Here is a 20,911-nt window from a genome sequence, read left to right on the forward strand (position 1 = left end):
AGCATTTTGAAACAAACATTGATAAAATGGAAAAAAATTTATTTTTTTTTATATTAATTTTTTATGGCTAAAATTTTTATTATAGTTGTTTTTATATTAAATGTTAAAAAAAATTTTTGACCTCCAAAATATTTTTTTTTTAACTAAAATATATTATCGGTAACATGAAAGCTAGTTTTATTTTTAGTGTATGAAATAACTTTCCATATCGAAAGCGTTGTTTTTTTTTTATAACTATTATATAATTAAGTTATCTCTTAAAATGTGTTTTAGGGTAATCATTTGAGGATTGTTCTGTTTTTATTTATTTTTAGAATATCCTTAAGTGCTCTAGACATGTAAAATAAAAAAAAATGTATTAGATAATAAATATAGTTTACTACTGTGTGTTATTAAAGTGAATGATATATTTCAAAAAGTGTCATCTGTTTGCCATAATCCTTTTTTTGCACTATCAGAAAGATTTGTTAATTATATATTTTTCCGTTATATGTAAAAATTTTATTAAATTTATTTTATATTTTTCAATAAAATTTTCTTTTTATTTTAAAAATAATATCTTACTTTTAGGTTTCTTCTGCCACCACGGATAATTTTAACGAAACAATTAATGAGGATGGGATATCAACATCTTCGATATCTTCATCCTCCTCTGAATCACCTGCTATTATAGATGAATTAAATATTATTGAAAATGAAGCTATGGATATTGTTGATGGAATTATAAATTCTCGTCCTTCCCCAGCGTCATCAGATTCATCTTCTACTCTTTCAGCATCTTCTAAAGTTTCTAGATGCCGTAGAGCTGCTGGTAGAATTCTTCCATCATCTATTAATTTATCAAAAGCAAAAAAAAATCGTGCATCTAATGATGAATCATCTTCATCATCCTCTTCATTATCAAATGATGTACCAACAACAAGTATTAAAACGGGAGAATGTAAAAGTAGTAAAAAATCAACATCATCATCAATGGTAGGATTATCTGGAGATAGTAATAATGGAAGTTCATTTACTTCTGGTGGACCATCTTCTGTACCTAAACCATTTATTCCATATGCAAATACTTTCAGTAGTGGATCATCAGCTTCAGGAGCCAGTAATTTAGCACATGCTGCTGGAAGACAATTAATGAATTTTCTTGGACCAAGAATGTCTATGTTTGGTGGTTCTGGATTAAGTGGTCATCCAGCTAAAATAATGGAAGATCTTACTTCAAATGAAGAATTAATACAATTAACTGCAGCAAATGATTTAGCTGAAACACTTATTATGCATAACGAAGATAATATGCCACCATTTCCTATTAAAGAAGTTGTCCAAATTCTTATACAACTTCTTCAAAAAGAACATAATTACGAGTTAATGCTTGTTGCTTCAAGATGTATCTCAAATTTATTAGAAGTTCTTCCAAGAACTTATACAATTGTTAATGAAACGGTCCCATATCTTCTTCAAAAATTAGAAAGGATAGAATGTATTGATGTTGCTGAACAATGTTTAATTGCTCTTGAACATATTACAAGAAGAAGTGCCAAATTAGTTTTAAATGCCGGTGGAATACCTGCAGCTATTTCACATGTTGACTTTTTTTCAATGCCTTCACAAAGATTATCATTTCAAATAGCTGCTAATTGTGCTAATCATATTACATCAAATGAATTTGGTTTAATAAAAGATAGTGTATCATATTTAGTATGTAGATTAAATGGAGAAGATGATAAAAGAATTCTCGAAAGTATATGTACTTTTTTTTATAGAGCTGTTGAAAATTTACAGGGAAATCCAAATATATTACGTCAATTAATTGGAAATGATGATGAATTGTTAAAAGCAATTCAAAATATTCTTACAATTCAAGGAAATTCTTTATCAACAAATACTTTTCAAAATCTTATTAAAATGATTCGTCAAATATGTTCAAAATGTACTGACAAAGCTGTTGTTTTATTATCAAAACTTGATTTTGCTCAAACTATACGATTATTAATAGTTGGTAAATCTGAAAAAAAAGAATATTCAGCTGTTGATTTTGTTAGTAGACCATCAAATCAATTATTTGAATTAATACAATTGATGGGTGAACTTATTCCTGACCTTGCTACTGATGGTGTTTTTCAATTAAATGAAACAATTGACCAAGTTGTGGCAGTATATATGAAATCTCAATCATCAGGAAGTGGTGGAAATCCACTTTCTTTAGCTTCTTCTGTTTTACACAGAGCAGTTCCACATAGTGCACTTGTACATGCACTTTCAGCTACTGGTCAACCTATTAGTTTTTCAATGCCTATTTCATCAAGTATGATTCCTGTTATGGAAGGAGGAACTGGTGGTCCATCAAGATGGAGAAATTTAGAAGGTGCTCTTTTTTCGCAAGAACATCAACCATATGAACAATGTATGTCATGGTTTGTAGAAAGGGATGGTGGTTGGAGAGGAATGTCACCACAAGATAATATTTTTATAGAAAAAAAACAAATTTCTGGCGAAATTGAATTTACTTTTAATGTAAATAATAGTGAATATTTTGGTTGGCATGTTAATCTTCGTACTGGAACAATTGAACAACGTGCTTCAAAAATTTCTTATAATATTGATAAAAAACTTACTGTAAAAGCAGTTGAAAAGGCACCATTAAATCAAAATCAACAATATCAGGAATCATCTACAATACAACCAATGGAAGAAGTTGAAATTGATGAAAGAAAAGAACTTTTAAAAAATAATCCAACACCAATATTGGTTGCAATTCAACTTTTATTTCCAATACTGGTTCAAATTGGTGAAAATCTTTCATCATTTCATTTACGTTATAAATCATTACGAGTAATGATGCGTATGATTGCAGCTTTGGATAATAGTACAGAATCCCAGGAACTTGTTTCACGCCTTCAATTTTCTGGTTATTTAGCGAATTGTCTTTCGACTTTAAGTAACAGTAAAAGAGATATGGGTATTGTTGTTTCAGCAATTCAAATTGTTCATATTTTAATTGAAAAATTTCCTAATGTCTTTACAACAATTTTCAAAAGGGATGGTGTCTTTTTTGAAATAGAAAAACTTTCTCATATCAAAGATAATGCAGTTAAACCATTAGGACAATCAACTAATATAGAGATAGATTCAAATTCTGGAGATGGTTTTAATAATCAACAAATGATGGCGCAACAAATTTCATTTGATACAAATAATGGAAATAATATTAATCAACAAAGAAGTTCTTTTCCTCATACTATAAATAATGAACCACAACGAGTTATTTACCCTTCTGGTAGAAATGATTATGGTTATCATGTAAATAATCCCTACATACCCACACCATCATCTCGTTCTAGTGCACCATCAACAATTCTTGCTTTGGAACAACAGTATCATAGACAATTTATGGATAATATGTATCTTACTAGAATGCAATCACATATGCCTAGTTATGGAATTGGTGTATCCCCATATATTGGTGCAACTTCTTCAAATATACCTCCACATCCATCAACTATGCAATATGTAATGAGACCACAAATGATACCAACTGTCAATTCTGGTCGTGATAGTCTTGCTCATATTACAAGTTGGATTAATGGACAAGGAACATCTTCTTCACTTCCTTCAACAACATCTACAAATATTGGTTTACAAAAAATGGGGATTGGAAAAGTTAATTTAATTGAAGAAACAATAAAACCATGGATTGCTGCAGAAACAAAATATCTTCTTGATACATATTGTTATAAAGATGGTGTATCAGGATGCCATTCAACAGATAATATTGTAGATTCATTAACAGAAATTGCAACTTCACTTAATGACAAAAGTATTGATACAAAACCAGAAATTATTAAAGAGATGATGGACATATTTATGAGTAATGATATTTCTCCTTTCCAAATAACAAAATCCGGTTTGATAGGAGCTCTTACAGAATACTTAACGGATACATCCTTAGATAGGATGTCATGTAGATACAATAGATTACAAAATTTTATGGGTGTTTTCTTTAACCTTACAACAAATAACGGGTTTAAAATTACAAGACTGGAGGATTACGTAGATGCATCAAAGAATTTTGGTATATTTGTTAATAAAGTTGTCTCCGCTGTTAATCAACTTGAACAATTTCAAGTTAAAACATTTGACTTAGCTCCATCATCATCATCTTCGTTACAGGGACTTGCTGCAATGAAATTTTTCAATCAACATCAAATTAGATGTCAATTAAAAAAACATCCTAGTTGTATGAAACTTGGTGATTGGAGACATTCTAACACACCAATAAAAGTTGATGCTTTTACAACAATTAATTCTATATTAAGATATCTTTTTGAAAGAGGTATTGGTAGTCAAAAGAATACTACTGATGAGGGTGAAGATTCTTCTGATGCAGATATGATGACTGATGAAGAACTTGAGGAAAGAATAAATAAAAATAGGAGTAAAATTTCAACATATCAAGGACAGGTAGAGTTATTAATTAATGATAGAATTATACCAAAGGAAATGACTATGCTTCAAGCAGTTAGAACATATGGATTAAATTTGAAACCCGATGATACACATTTACCATCAAATATATGGAATAATTGTTTTACTATGTATTATCGTGCTGTTGAATATACTAGTCAAATATCTAAAGATAATAATACATCTGTTGATAATAATACTAGATCATCTCCATTTACTTTTAATCTTGGTTTTGGAAATAGTTTACTTAATTTTAATGAAAAGAAAAAAACAAAAAAAGATTATAAAAGTAAACCTTGTTATAAATTATGGTTTAATGGAGAAATACCTGAAGTACAAAATCAATTAGATAAATATTTGGCTGATAGTGTTACTCTTTCTATTTCAGATCCATCATTACCTTCAATTATACTTCTCAAAGTTTTATATGGTTTAAATAGATATTATTGGACACTTTTTACTGATGAAAATAGTCTACCATTAACTCATAAACCTTTGATATCAAATTCATCATTTGTATCATCAAAATTGAATGCTAAAGCAATTAGGCAATTAAGTGATTTTGTTGCTATTTGTACACAATCATTTCCTTCATGGTTAATAGAATTAATTCACCAAGCACCATTTTTATTCTCATTTCCAACTAGAAGAAATTTCTTTTATTTTTCTGCATTTGGTAAAGATCGTGCTATGGTTCATATGGCTCAATCTGGTGGAGCTGATGAGAATGATCAAGAAGGTGGTAGTAAATATCTTCCTAATAGAGAAAAGAAAAAAGTTGTTATTAAAAGAGATTCTATATTAAAGCAAACACAAAGTATTCTTTCTGCTAGTAATAAATCACGTGTTTATATGGATGTTGAATTTGAAGGTGAAGTTGGTACAGGATATGGACCAACATTAGAATTTTATTCTCTTATCTCAAGTGAACTTCAAAAACATTCATTGAAACTTTGGAGAGGTACACCTGTTAAAAGACCAACAACATCTGATCAAAATTTGGAAGATGAATATACATATGCTGATAATGGTTTATATCCAGCTATTGCTTATTCTAATCATAGTAAAACTAAAGAATCAAGAATTAAGAAAATGGAAATGCTTGGACGATTGATGGGACAAACATTATATGATAATAGAATGCTTGACATTCCATTTAATAGTGTTATTTTTAAATGGCTTCTTAATGATACAAATTCTTTTACATTTGCTGATCTTGAAGAAGTTGATGGAGTATTATATGATGCAATGAAAAAATTAATGGAAACAGATGAAAAAGATTTTGAAGCTGTTTATCAATTTTTCACACTTCCTGGAAATGATTCATTTGAATTAATTAAAGGAGGTAAAAATAAATTAGTAACAAAAGAAAATGTATCACAGTTTGTCAAATTAGTTTCACATTGGATATTAAAAGAAGGTATCATTTCTGAAATGGAAGCTATGAAGAATGGTTTTGAAGCTATTATAAATATAAAAAAAATGAAAATATTTTATCCAGAAGAATTAGGATTACTTCTTGGTGGTGTTAATCCAATTTCAAATGATGAATTTTGGGAAATTGAAACATTAAAGAAAGCTTTCAAACCTGATCACGGATATTCTCATGATTCTGCACAGGTTAAATGGTTAATTGAAATGCTTTTTGAATTTAACGGAGATAATGTATGTTATTATAATATTAAAAATTAATACTTTTTTTTAGAGAAGAAAATTTCTTCAATTTGTTACAGGATCACCACGCCTTCCAGTGGGAGGTTTTAGATCATTATGTCCAGCATTAACTATTGTCAAGAAGACTGCAAGTAATGGAAAGAATGATGAGGAGTTACCTTCTGCTATGACATGTTACAATTATCTTAAGATTCCACCATACTCAACCAAAGAAGTATTTCTTTCTAAATTTGATGCTGCTCTTAATCATATTTATAGTTTCCACCTCACTTAAGGAGAAAAGAATGAATCAAATTTGTATATTTAATAGTATAATCAAATAGCATTTTATTTCTTCTCTTTATTGATAATTTCCAATTTACAAAAAGAGATTTATCTTTTTTTTTTACGTACGAGTTTCAAAAGAAAAATATATTTCAATTATCAAATAAGGTTATAGCCAATATTTAAATTCTTAATAAATTTTATTTATTATTCAAGTATAAACTAAAATAATTCAGCTAAAAAAGATACAAAGAAAATTTCTAAAATAATATATGGGTTGATTCAATCATTCTCCATCATATATTCAACTACTTGGAAAATTTTTTATATAAATTACGTTAACCTCCTGAAGTGCTAAATTTTGTAAAAAAAAAAAAAGATTTTTTTTTAATTTAATAAATTGTATTCATATTTTTTTTTATATTATTTTTTTTTAAAAATGTTTTTCATTGTCTATACTAAATTAAATATTATACATATATAATAATGTCGTTGGAATATTTCTATGCGTCATTATTTGTAATTACCAATTTGTTTATCTTCTTTAAAAAATGTTCCTACATTATTTATCAATATTTTTAATTCTTTATTCTTCATTTTTCCATGCTGTCTATATATCTCTTTTTTCTATCTTAATTTTTCATTTTCCCTTCCTTTTCATGGCGCAGGAAGGAGAGATAAAGATATATGTATATATATATATATAAACAGAAGGAAAAGAATCTTGTATAATTTTTATTTTTACCCTCCAAGTACCCCTTATTAGATAGTAGAATAAATTATATTTATAAACTTTTTATATAATAAACAAAACATAAAAGTAAAATTATAAAATAATAATAAACTTTTATTATATTTGAGTCATTTATACAAAATTGATTTATTATTATCTTTTGTTATAATTTTAAAGGGGTACATAAATACCGTTTTCTATGCCCTTTTTCATAACAAGATCGATGATTAAGGACATGTACATATAAAAAATTTTTTTATTATACAAGAATCCTCATTACAATTATTACGCTATATCTTACACATTTTTATAATTTTTTTTTTTTGTTATTCCTTATCACTAATATAAATTTTTTTTCTATCGTAATTATATTTTCTAGACAAATCAATCTTAAAGATATTACAATTAAGTAAAAATATGGCCTGACTTTAAGTATAAATAACAAAATATATAATTTAAATTAAAAAAAAATAATATTAATATATATATTTATAATAGTATAAAAATTAAAGCCTATTTTCATATATTATTTATAAGCATTATTTTAAATATTAATATTTTTTTTATGTGACCTTTCAATTATGATGATAATAGATATTACAATCATAGTTCAAAAAACACTTACATTTAATATCTTAATAGTTGTTGGAAGAGTTTAAAGTTTTCTTGCAATCTTTGCATTTAAAACCATTAAAATAATACAGTTGTTGAAGTAAAAATCTCACCCGTATAATAATATTGCTATAAAGTGGTGGATTATGGTAAGTTCTGTTAAAGAAACGTCATTTGGAATTTTGATGCTGCTTTTTGGGCTAATTCATTATGAAATACTACTTTTATAATTTTAAGTTTTTTTTTCATTTGGTTCCGACTCTCACTTCATTCTTTATTTCTAATTACTACAATGTCACTCATGTAAACATTTTATATATTTTTATATTATTAATACGAATGTAGTTTTTTTTTTACTATTAAATAAAAATTAGGTTAACTCTAAGTTTTTTTATCAAGTCTTTACAAGGTTATTTTTAGTTTAAAGTCAATTACATCAATAAATAATATACATTTTATAGTAATAATTGTACTCTAAAAGAATATTTTTGTTTATTATCACACATTTTGTAGAAAATATAATTAAAAATTGTCTACAATTGTGTAAATATATAGTGTTGGTAACTTCTTTCTTATTCTTAATATTCTCTAGTATCCAATTAATAGGACAATTTATTTTTATGATAAAATACGTTTATTCATTTAACATGGGTAAACTTTTCTGACATTTATTATTATATTCTTGCATCATAATAGAAAAAAAAAAAAAAAAACTTTTATACCGGAACGCGCGGTTCCCTCCTCAATTTATGTATATCCCTGTTTGTCTGACCTTCTTCTTCTTCTTCAACATTTATTATTATATTATATTTGCGTCATTCAATGCGAGAGACACAACTATCACCACCTCACCGAATCCATCCACCTTTTGTTACTTCCACCTCTGAAAATAGTATGGTAGTACAGGAGAGCATGACAGCTTGTGGAGGGAATGTTATCGCAGCTGTCCTTTTAAACATGGCAAAAATAACCGTACTTGCGGTCGTCGTTATTCGCCGCATCTTTTATACTTCTTAACGAAGAAGCGTCAATTTTTTTTTTTTTATTCATTTATGCATTATATTTTCTGTTACATCATATTTTATTTATCGCGTCGCCGACGACTTCTGACCGGGGGTGTATATTAATTGCGCTTTTTTTATTAAGGACACAAAATATTTTTTTTGCTTTTTTAATAATATATTTTTATTGTAATAAATTTCTTTAATAATATTAAATATCCTTGGAAACTTTCAAATACCCATTATTTACTCATTTAACTATATTAATAATAATACACAGGGCAGCTATTATGAAGCGGGAAAATCTTTGAAAATTGAGGACACACATAAATCAATAATTTGTATTTTTTCTATCTATCTATATATATATTCTGTCTCGACGACAGCTATTTATAAAATAACGTTATCAAACTTTTCTTTTATTTTTAGAAGCTTTTGTGTCGTATTGTATTAGTACTAGTTTATAAAATATCTATGAAATATGGCTGATGATGGTGAAGTTACCAAGATGGATCTTGTCTGTGATGAAAGTCCAGATGATAAACCTTTAACTATCTCAGAAAATGGTAAATCAAATAATGAAGGTGATTTAAGAAATGGTATAAATTCTGATAATGCTGAAAATATAAATGGTCAATTAGAACCACCGGTAAAAAAATTTAAATCAGAAATTAATACAGGAGAAGAAAATACAAGTCCTGTTCCTGATGATCCTAAAAATGAAAAGGATTTAAAAAATCACGTATGTTATTTTTTAATTATAAAATTTATTATTTTAATAGGCATCTTCAAATGGCTTCTCAACAAACAACGATAAGACAGGTGTAGAAACAGAAAATGAAGTACAAAATTTAGATAAAAGTGCGGGTAAAAATTACAGTGATGAATGTTCTGATGATATTCCTAAAATAACTAAAGAAATAACAAAAAATGAAATTACTGAAAAGAATGAACCATATAGTTTTGAGAATTTGTTAGATGGTATAGAAAAAACATTTATTGAAGAATGTAAAAAACCAACAGCTACAAAATGTAAAGTGTTAGATACAATATTATTTGGCATACATAATGAAGTTAGGAGTCATCAAGAGGAAGTTAAAAAAATGATACAGGGAAAGAAAATTACTCTACCTAATTGTATTTATGTACCACCTTCTTTAACAGTTGACATGGTTTTTGAACATGATCCAGAAGTATCCTTTGATGCATTTTTTGCTAAGACATTTGAAACTAAAAAGCCACAACCTACAGAAGATGAAAAGAAAAAAAAAGCAATATTTAAATCTATTTTTAAATCTCCAAATATGAGTCAACTTATTATGGATATTGGTGACGGTTTAGTAAAAGAACACGTCTATGGTGATATTGTATTCCAAAGAAATCTCCCAGAGCCACCGCGTTCTCCAGAAGAGTATGAAAGAGTTGTTATTCAACTAAGACCACTTTATGAGCAGGTTAAAGAAGATAATAAACCATATAAAGTTAAATATAAAAAATGTAAAGCGTGTGGCTTTAAAACAGAATCTCAAGTTATTCTCGCAGAACATCTTCAAAAACTTCATTTTGATGGAAAAAGATATCGTTGTACATATTGCTCTGAAGTTGATGCTAGTGAGAAGAAAATTCTTAAACACATTAGAAATGTTCACGAAAAAGAACCTGTCATTGACCCTGTTCCAGATAAGTATCAATGTCCAATATGTGAAGAAAATTTCCCATTTAAAGGACCAAGAGAAGCTCATTATAAGATCTGTAAAAAAGATAGAATGAGGGTATTTAATATTCAAAGGATCGATGAAGAGAAAGATATCAATGCTATTAATAAATTATTTGATTCTCAATTGAAGTATTACAATCCATTACAGGAAGCCCAACTTCGAGCTGAAGCTGAAAGAGTCAAATTAGAAAAAGAAAAACAACAACAGATGCAAATGTTAGAAAAGGCTAAAAAAGAAGCTGCAGCTAAAGCGGCAAAACGTACAGCATCTAATGATTTGAAGAATGCTTCACAAAACTTTAATGCTGCTGCAATGGCAAATTTGATGAGGTCGAATCCACAACTTGCTCATATGGCTGCACTTTCAGAAATATTATCTAAAATGAATCCATCAGATGCATTAAAATTAATGCAACAACAAGCACACGCTGTTGCAGCAACCAATAAAGGGAATGAACAAAGTGCCCTTCAACAACAGGCTCAATTTATTCAACAGTTAATACTTATGCAAACAACCAAACAAATTAGTCCTCAACAACAATTGGGAATGATTCAAATGGCACAACTAGTGCAGTTATTAAAAAATCAACAACAACAAACACAGTTACAACAATTAGCTCAACAACAAGCATCTTCTTCAACTGCCTCTGCTTCGACTTCTAAACCTCAAAATAATAATTCATCTGATACTCAAAGAATATGGCTTGCTATGATGGAGAAAGCTGTAAGTACAAGGGTCATTCCTCCAGATTTACGAAAACACATTGATCATATTAGAAAAGACAAAAATACAATGAATGATATTATACAAAAGATAATGAAATTGGATGAAAATATTAAAAAAAATTCAAATTATAAGTTGTCGCAAGAGGATAAATTTGTTCAACATATGTATATCATACTTAAAATAATATCCGATGAAGAAGAAGCTGCTAAGAAAAAAATTTCATGTGAGTTATGTAACCAAAGTCAGTCAAATAAATCTTCACTTTTTCTTCATTTACGATCTGAGCATAAGCAGCTGTTATATAAAGAACCATCGTATATGGATAATGGACCTTCTATTCCGTGTGAAAAATGTAGTGCTAAGTTTTTTACATGGCTTGCATTGGAAAGGCATTATTTTGATAAACATAATCTTGTTACAGTTGATCTTCTTCATAAAGCACAGAGAAATGAAGATGGTGGTGTATGTAAATTATGTAAAAATACATTTAAGAGTGGTTTTGTTACACATATGGTTAGGGAACATAAACAAGAAGTTGCTTCAATAGCAATAAGTCCTAGTTGTGATTTTTGCAGTGTCAAAGCAAATTCATATGCTGAACTGATACTACACATTTCTGAGAAGCACAAACGGTGAATATCCTTTTTAAATGTAGGGTGGTTCACAGAAGTCTTCCTCATTGAGTCAAAATGGTATGTATAGTGCAAATAAAGAAAAAAATTTTGGTTACTATTCAGCTCTGATGGTACCATTTTTTTTAAATTATTTCCACTATTTGAATGTCAATTTTTTAATTATTTATTCAGATTTTGACTAATTGTACTTGTAATGGATTTTTAATTTTTATAAATAAATTTTTGTTTATCATTAACATATTATTCTTGTATTGTTTTATTTTTTCTTCTGATTTTAAAAGATAAATTTTCATAGCATTAATAAGTTTTTTTTTTATGGAGAATTTCGAAAAATGTTTTTATATATACTGGTATTTTCCTTGTCATTTCTAAAAATTTCACTGTACTTAGAAAATATTGGTAAAATGAAATATACATTTGAAAAACTATCAATTTCTATAAAATAAATATAATAAAAATAAAATTCATGCACAACTTCAACTCTGAAAAATGTATAATTTTTCTGATATTTCATTTAAATTAGAAAAAAATATATACAAAGTTAGAGAATGAAATAGAGATTTCAAAAAGTTATTTGGAAAAGACAAGCTTCGTACTTAAAATGAAACAATTTTTTTTTTAAATTGTAAAATATCCAAAAATATAAATAACCGAAAATTTAATGACAAAAAGTTTTTTTCGATTTTTTTATTTGTCATGGCGTAGAATAACGCTTATTACAAAGAATGGAATAACTTCTTAAAAAAAATTATATGTTCATATAGAATTTTTAGCAAAATTTGTAAACTTTTCTATCTGCTGCAACATTTTAACATAAATAAATTTTTAATTAAAATTTGATATAATTGTAAAGAAAAAGTTGTACAAAAACGTTTCCAATGTTTGTTTTTTGTAAAAATTAATTTTGAAGTTATATATAATAATTTAAAATTAGGTACAAAATGTGAGGTAATTTAGAATTTGTTAAAACTTATAGCTTCTTTAAAAGAGTATTTATCAAAAAAATGTATATGGGCAATTATATTCTTTAAATTTTAAGTATTATACTATACTTATATCATTATTCATTCTCGAGATATTTTAAAATATGTTTAAAAAGAATTTAACAATTTTATCATTTTTATGTCTTTTTTCACTTTTAATAAGTCATAAATTTTTAAAATATATTTTTTTTTAAATGATAATATATACAAATTATGAAGTTTTTTATTTTCTTTCGAATGAAGTAAGTAACGTTAAGAAAAGATTATTTGTTTTTATGATATAAACTAAAAAACATCTGTTTTTTTAAATTACTTTTTATAATTTAGCATATATAAATATATAAATTTATTATAAACTTTAATTTAAAAAGAAAAATAAAAATTTAAAAAAAATTATATTGTATATATATTTTTATTTCAGAATAGTTAATATTAAAGAATAATTTGAAAATTGTTTTCTAATTAATTATATTTTTAATAAATTCTAATATATGTAATGTTTATTAAAAACTAATCTTATGAAAAAAAAATATTAAAAATGTTTAGTAATTAAGTTTAATTTTGTATAAAAATAAAGTTTGTATATTTTATTAAATTACAATCAAATTTTTTCTGAAATATATAACATTTAATTTAAACATCAAAACATTTTTCGTTGAAATATTTTGTGATAATAATAGTATTAAAAAATTATAAAGTATTTATTACATTACTATTTTGGTGTTTCATGTTTTAATGGTGGGAATCCTTTTAAATAATGTTCTCTATGAAGAGCATTTTTAATTGTATGTATTCTTTTTCTCGTCTCTCCATGAGTGGCATCATATAATGAACTACAATAAGAATCTTCTTGAGTAACATATAAGGTACAATCAATAACATTTCCTTCTTTCTCTTTTTTCTTTAGTTTTATGATTCTACTTACAAATCGTAATGTTGTAATGATACTTATTATAATTAATATCCAGAGAAAAATTATACTACTAATATGAAATAAAGTTTTAGTTTTGGGAAATTCATTGTTATAGATAACTGTAACTTCTTCTGAAGAACAATCTTTTCTTTCACAAAAAACACCAGAATAACATGGTTTACATTTACAACCAAAATAAGATTCATTAACTATTGGCCATTGACAAATTCCTTCATTTAAACAAGGATTATAATCACATAAATTGTTTCCATAAAACTTCATGATGTATGAATAAAAATTAATTAAAAAAAAAAAGAATTTTTATTATATTAAAGCAAATTTAATAAATGCAAAAAAAAGTAGTTAAATAAAAACAAATTTTTACTAATATTCAATAAGTTAATTAACAATAATTACATTATAAAATAACAAAAAAACATATAATAAATAATATTCATTTTTTTACAAAATCCTTTATAAAATAATCTATATTTATATGTTCCACGCCGGCTCCTATAGATATAAGAGTTTTCTTGTTAAAAATAATATTTGAAGGATCAGATATTGAAAGCACTTTTCCATTTTCAAAACCTACACTACCAAAACCAGAATTAAAAATATAATGACCTATCCTACAATCAAGAGATACAGAAAAAATGTGATATAATTTATTTGCATCAATTACTGTAATTCCTGTTAATGTACTTGCATGATAACGTATCTCAGTTACTTTGGAACCCTGATATATAATATGTAATGTTCCAGATTCACTACCAACACATATCAAAGAAGCATTATAAGCTGCCAATGATGACAAACCAGCACGTTCAATAAAAATAGTTTTTACTTTATGAATCTTCATTTCTGTTGCTATTTCAAATATATATAAATTACCATCTGTACCTATTGAGGCAAATGAACTATTATTAATTTTATCTAATTTACTATACATCCAATTGACATCTTCTATATAATTATCAATAATAACAACAGTTTTATTCTTTATATTCCATTCTAAAAGTTTTATGGAACCATCAGAAAGAATTGTTATTAAGGGAATTGTAATAATATCAGATGTAATATTTTCATTAACCATTACTTGCAAACCTAATATTCTTAAATCTTCATCAAATTTAAATGTATGAAGATGTGATAAAAATGTTGGACCTTCATCTGTACAACATTTCCAAAATAATATTTCACCTTTACCACCAACTGAGATAACATAAATAGTAGTTGATTCCTCATTTATCTCTTTAATACACTTTATATCATAAACAGTTGATATATGTTGATTTATTCTTTGCAATACTTTTTGTTTTTTCAAAGAATTATTATTAAGATTATAAACTTCTGACAAAACAATATTCGTATCAACAGAACCAGTTAAATAATGTGTTGGTGATATAGCACATATAGTTGTAATTTGTAATGTATGAAGATAATTATCAAGAATTGAAACAAAATTACAATTTAATTTTACACGATTCAATTTTCCTTTGGAAATAAAAGAAAAATCAAAATATGGTATATCAGATTCAATGAATCTACCATTCCATGCTCTATGACCACCACCACATTCAAATTCACATATTTTTGTACCTGTCTCTAAATGAAATAATCGAAAGTATTTTGCATGAAAACCACCAACATATAATTCATTTTGAAATAAATAAATAGAATTTGGCCATTCTAACATTGAATCAATAACAGTTCTAGGGATAACATTTTTTGATTTTAATAATGGATTAAAAAACCATGTTCTTACTAACCCGTCTTTTCCAATTGTATAAATAACATAAGTTAAATTATTTGCCTTTACATATATATCTAATATTGCTTCTTTATCATGTGCATATATAAAAATTTCTTTTGGTTCATATACTATTTTATCTTCATTTCCATTTATATAAAAAAAACAACCATTCTTTTGTCCAATAAAAATATATGATGTATTAGGAATTATTAAAGCAGATGTTATTTGAGTTGGAGGTTTCATTTGTATATTATAACGTTTACATGGTATTAAAGAAAAGTTATAAACAATAACAGTACCATCAACAAATGATAAAAAAAATGAATTGTCACTCCAGATGGTTGACATAATTGTTTTTCCAAAATTTTCTTTATAAATATTTTTTTTTGCTATATTAATAAAATAAACGGAATCTTTTGTACAAACTGTTACTACTTTTTTTGAACCAGAAATTACTAAAGAATCAGATCTAATATCTTTATCAATTAATAAAATTTCAGAAAATTTTGTTAAATGATTATATAATGATACTTCCCCATTTGATGAAATAATAACAAATTCATTTTTATTACATAAACTATTAAAACCACGAATCTTTAATTTATCATCTTCAAATTCTATTTCTTCACTTGGACCTTTTAATATACTTTCATTTAATTGTAATCTAATTAATTCACCATAATAAGTTCCTAGAAAAAGTTGTCTATCAAAACATATCATTGAAAATATAGTACCACCTTTAATAGATAATTTCTGAACTAATTTTGGCTTTGTTTCATTATTATACCACTTCCAAATACATACCATTTCATCACCACCAGCTGTTAGATGATAATCAAACGCCTCACAATATGCTATAGAGAAAGGGCGAAATTCATGCCCGTATGAACAAGATATTTCATTTTGGTTATTAGTATTCCAACATCGAAAAGATCTATCATCACCAATAGAATATAATTTATCATTTACAAAATTAATAGCAAAAACCATTCCATGATGTCCTTCAAATCTTCCAACAACATTTAAAGACTTTAATGGTTCAAACATTAATATTTGTCCAAAGCATGTACCAACAAACAAATGACATTCATCTTTTTTTGAAGAAATAAAAAGTGAACATAAGGCAACAGTTGAAAAATCTAAAGAAGCAGAATATTTTGTCTTAAAAGTAACAATATCTTCTTCAATAATATTCAGTATTGTAATTGAATTTGTTGAAAAATGTAAAATAACTTCTAAATTTCTTACACAAAAAGCACTTAAAATCCAATCTCTATAATATCGAATTTTTAACACTTTATAATCCTTTAAAATAGCTATAGCTTTTTCACCATAAACGATTAAATACTTTTTATCTATTTCAAAAATACCATGAATATTATAACCACGTTCCACAAAAACAGGTACTTGTTGATGTAAATTCCATTCATTATTAACTTTACTGTTAAAATTTTCAGTAATATATCTCTTGTATATTGATATTATTGAAGCGTTACCTAAAAAAGGAACGAAAAAAAAGAGATAAAAATTAAATTCTGTATAGTTAAGGTATCAATTACCAACTAATAAAGTATCAGCATTTTTTTTATATGAACATAAACGTGGTCCAACAATGTGCATTGTCATTTAATTATACTCTTTTTTATATACTTCCAATAATAGTAATAAATATTTGTACCTATTTCGGTAATATATATATATATATTTCTTTTTTTCTCTTAACAGGGAATGTAATGTAGTATAGTTAATGAAAGAATAAAATGTCCAAGTAATAGTGGTCTTGGTAATTTTAGAAAATTAAAAAATATACCACACCCAACTTCAAAATAACAATTACAATGTAATATATTAATAAATTAATTGTAAATGGTTTCCTGATCCTGATCTTGGTCTTAAAACGATTCACAAAGAGACGATTATCAAATAAAATGAGGCGTTTATGGAGGTGGAGTGGTTTGTATAATTAAATTTTATAATTATTACTATGAATGTTGGTAATTTAGATAATTCAATAAAATCTGAATCAATAGATAATATAAAGGAAGAAAATTTTAATAATTTGGAGAAAAAAGATTTAAATGAAATTTTACAAAATATTTCTAAAATTGAATTGCAAAAACTTGATGCATTTTATGAAGAAAAGGATAGTGAAAATAAAGGAAATAGGTATAGTTTTCTTGTTAAAAATTATAAATATTATTTTAAATTTAATTTTAGAAGTAGTCCTAATGAAAATCCCTCACCACCATCAAATACAACAAGAGGAAGACCAAAAAAAGAGGTTTCTGCTTCGTTAAATGAAATAAGATTAAAATTATTACAATTACCTGAGCCATATGAATATAATTCAAAGACATTATATGAATTAGCAAGACTTTATATGTTTGGTAACAAAAAAAAAAGTTATGTTAAAGAAAATTGGGAAGACTCTACTTTATTTAATCAATTTAAAACAAATACTATGAAAAATGAAAGTAATCCATTATTTTTAAATGATTCATTAGATCTTCTTGCAACACAAGAAATAAGAGAATTACCTAAATCTAGAAAGGATATACCCGTATTGCCTAAATGGCCAAGTCCATTAAAAAATAATGATCAAGATAATGTCGATGTAGAAGATAGAGAAGATATTTTAAGAAACCATATAAAACACTGGAAAAAAGTTAGAAGAAGTTGGCTTAATTATAGTAAAATTAGATATCCACAACATAGTAGAAGTATGCAACTTTTAGAAACTGTTTATGGTATATCTCAAGCATCTCGTAATAAATAATTTTTTATATTAAATAATTTTTATTTTATTTATTAAAAATTAAGAAGATGAAAATACTAAACTTAATCATTACTATATTGTTATTTTTAAAAAATTTGTCTATGTACTTTCCTTAAGTATTAATTTACTTAACTTAATTATTATTGGTAAAAGTTATAGTCAATGGTATAAAAAATTTCAATAACTACAGAGTGCACCATTATTTTATTTTAAAGTTACAAAAAAAAAAACATCTAACTCATAGAAAAATTTTATTTTCCTATACTTTAAGAAATTAAACAACATTTCTCAACAAAGATTTATTTGACAAAAACCAATATAACAATAATTTCGTAACACCAAAGACACATGAATATACGAATTTAACGATTAGATTTGGCTACACGTTCAAGTTCGTCTTTCTTCTTGATAGCATAAGAGTTAGATGATCCCTTAGCAGCATTGATAAGTTCATCAGCTAAACATTCAGCAATTGTCTTAATATTACGGAAAGCAGCTTCACGAGCTCCAGTACAAAGAAGCCAAAGAGCTTGATTAACTCTTCTTAATGGTGAGACATCAACAGCTTGTCTTCTAACGGTTCCAGCTCTACCAATACGAGTGGAGTCTTCACGTGGTCCAGAGTTGATGACAGCATTAACAAGGACTTGTACAGGATTTTCTCCAGTAAGAAGGTGAATAATTTCGAAAGCGTGTTTAACAATACGAACAGTCATAAGTTTTTTTCCGTTGTTTCTTCCATGCATCATAAGTGATGAAGCAAGACGCTCAACAATTGGGCATCCAGCTTTACGGAATCTCTTTACTTGCCAACGGCCAGCTGTATGTGGAAGATATTTGGCAGATTTGTCTTTGACAGCAATGTAGTCCTAAAAAAAAACGTTAAAAATTAAAAAAAATATATAAAAACAAAGATCTTACAACAAGGGAGATATCAGAAACTTCGATATCAGCAAGAGACCATTTTGAAAAAACTTTAATCTCTGGTGCGTCGACGATAGCGTCAGTTACTCCTTCAGCGGTAGTTTCCCACTCAGCCATTATGATAAACCTACAAAATTTAAAAATAAAGTTTTAATTTTCACGGTTCAACATAAAAAAGTCTGTTTTTAACAGCACATCAATATATTTAACGCTCATAAATATGAAAATAAAAAGCTTGAAAATAGGAAAGAAAAATAATACTATACGATTCAACAAAAGAATTTTTTAAAATTTTTAGTAAATTGATGGAAAAAATATAGAAATAGAGATACATTTTTAATAAATTTCAATGAAGGTACTACATTCCACATGGGTTCAGTTGAGGAGCAGACAATTCGTTATAGGAGAGAGCTTATTGATAATAGCGAGTGTATTATATTTAATCGCAATAATTATGAAATTTTATTTTTTAATAGTTAGATTCACTTTTAGATACTTGCTTTCAAAAAATTAAAAACCTGACAACAAAACGTAATTAAATTATTTTTTAGAATATAGTAACTTTATTTTCCAATTAAGGAAAATAAAAAGTAGATAAAAACTTTTACCTTAACTATATGATTGTAGCGTAACATGGTATAGAAAGTAATTGCTTACCGTTGTTAATACTTAATAGTATTTATAAAATTCAATTCTATACTTTTTAACCAAATAATTTATAAAAGAAATTCTTTCCCTTGTTTCATATTCAGTACATTTTTTGATTTATTTCTAATTGACATAAATAAACACTTTATTGTTTATTATTAATTTAATTTTTACCCATTATGGAATTTGTTTTCTTACTACCACTTTTTTTCATACGAAATAGAATAATAAATATTGCTATATATAAAAACTTTTTACTATATCAGTAAAGATAAATGAAATTAAAACAATTATTTGGCACCAAATTCTTAAAATTAATCATTTCTTTAAAAAGTACAGGCGATATTTCCAACAAATAAAATTAAAAATCCATGTTTAGAAAAAAAACTATATAACACTATTTTAAACATAAATTAAACACCGGAAAAGTTACCAAAATTCAACTAAAAATGTAAAACTTTTTTTAAACAATTCCCTGAATTCCAATAAAAATATTAAAATTTTACTATGGAATGTTTTTATTATATGTTTACTTCTTAAAAAAAAGCTATTAGTACTAATTATATATACAATTATTTTCTATAGACATAATGAAAAGTCATGAATAATAAATATTTTAGAAAAATTTCCGCCTTTAGTTATATCTCGCTTCAAAATGAAGATGCAAACAAACCGTTTTTTTTAATCGACTTCTCTAACGTTTTCATATAGGGTCTACCAACAAAATATTTTTATAACTTTAACGATTAATGAGATATAAAAAATGATGATAATGGATAGCGCGCGAAAAATATACACATATCATATCTCAAGAACGATTGAGATTCAGAAAATGTTTTCAACGTGGACTACATTTAAAAAGTTGAAAGAAGTCTAGCGCACCAAGTTTCAAGTTTCTGTGAGCTTCCGAACTTGAGTTATGAACTCGTGCTCGAAAATATTTTAAAGCTACATTTTTGCTTTTATCTCAAGATGTAAGCATCCTATGAAGATGGGACTAGTCTCATTCGCTTTCTCATAAAAAACTGATCTAGAATAGTTAAATTAATTTTAAAATTCTTCAATGAATCATAAAAGGCGATTTTTG

At 26.2% G+C, this 20,911-nt stretch overlaps 6 protein-coding genes across 6 annotated transcripts; 3 read left to right on the forward strand and 3 right to left on the reverse strand.

Moving 5' to 3' along the window:
• Positions 1-164: 164 nt before the first annotated feature.
• On the forward strand, positions 165-9,212 carry SRAE_1000023900 (E3 ubiquitin-protein ligase TRIP12; the record flags this gene model as incomplete). Its single annotated transcript, XM_024647048.1, has 5 exons — positions 165-188; positions 571-6,126; positions 6,167-6,392; positions 7,882-7,893; positions 9,175-9,212. The coding sequence occupies 5 exons, from the start codon at positions 165-167 to the stop codon at positions 9,210-9,212; spliced, it is 5,856 nt and encodes a 1,951-aa protein (XP_024501165.1).
• A 14-nt stretch (positions 9,213-9,226) lies between these two features.
• SRAE_1000024000 (MEP-1) lies at positions 9,227-11,825 on the forward strand (the record flags this gene model as incomplete). Its single annotated transcript, XM_024647049.1, has 2 exons — positions 9,227-9,487; positions 9,528-11,825. The coding sequence occupies 2 exons, from the start codon at positions 9,227-9,229 to the stop codon at positions 11,823-11,825; spliced, it is 2,559 nt and encodes an 852-aa protein (XP_024501166.1).
• A 1,694-nt stretch (positions 11,826-13,519) lies between these two features.
• On the reverse strand, positions 13,520-14,002 carry SRAE_1000024100 (Epidermal growth factor-like domain-containing protein; the record flags this gene model as incomplete). The annotated part of the gene is made up of 1 exon (XM_024647050.1): positions 13,520-14,002. The coding sequence occupies one exon, from the start codon at positions 14,000-14,002 to the stop codon at positions 13,520-13,522; it is 483 nt and encodes a 160-aa protein (XP_024501167.1).
• Positions 14,003-14,174: 172 nt separating this feature from the next.
• On the reverse strand, positions 14,175-17,102 carry SRAE_1000024200 (WD40 repeat and WD40/YVTN repeat-like-containing domain and WD40-repeat-containing domain-containing protein; the record flags this gene model as incomplete). The annotated part of the gene is made up of 3 exons (XM_024647051.1): positions 14,175-16,165; positions 16,214-16,972; positions 17,036-17,102. 3 exons carry the CDS (start codon positions 17,100-17,102, stop codon positions 14,175-14,177), a joined length of 2,817 nt encoding a protein of 938 aa, XP_024501168.1.
• Positions 17,103-17,404: 302 nt separating this feature from the next.
• SRAE_1000024300 (Protein LIN37 family-containing protein) lies at positions 17,405-18,252 on the forward strand (the record flags this gene model as incomplete). Its single annotated transcript, XM_024647053.1, has 3 exons — positions 17,405-17,429; positions 17,480-17,642; positions 17,694-18,252. The coding sequence occupies 3 exons, from the start codon at positions 17,405-17,407 to the stop codon at positions 18,250-18,252; spliced, it is 747 nt and encodes a 248-aa protein (XP_024501169.1).
• A 362-nt stretch (positions 18,253-18,614) lies between these two features.
• Positions 18,615-19,293, reverse strand: SRAE_1000024400 (40S ribosomal protein S5; the record flags this gene model as incomplete). The annotated part of the gene is made up of 2 exons (XM_024647054.1): positions 18,615-19,121; positions 19,174-19,293. 2 exons carry the CDS (start codon positions 19,291-19,293, stop codon positions 18,615-18,617), a joined length of 627 nt encoding a protein of 208 aa, XP_024501170.1.
• Between the last annotated feature and the right edge of the window lie 1,618 nt (positions 19,294-20,911).

This window comes from Strongyloides ratti, assembly GCF_001040885.1.
Source record: "Strongyloides ratti genome assembly S_ratti_ED321, chromosome : 1".
Taxonomy (NCBI): domain Eukaryota; kingdom Metazoa; phylum Nematoda; class Chromadorea; order Rhabditida; family Strongyloididae; genus Strongyloides; species Strongyloides ratti.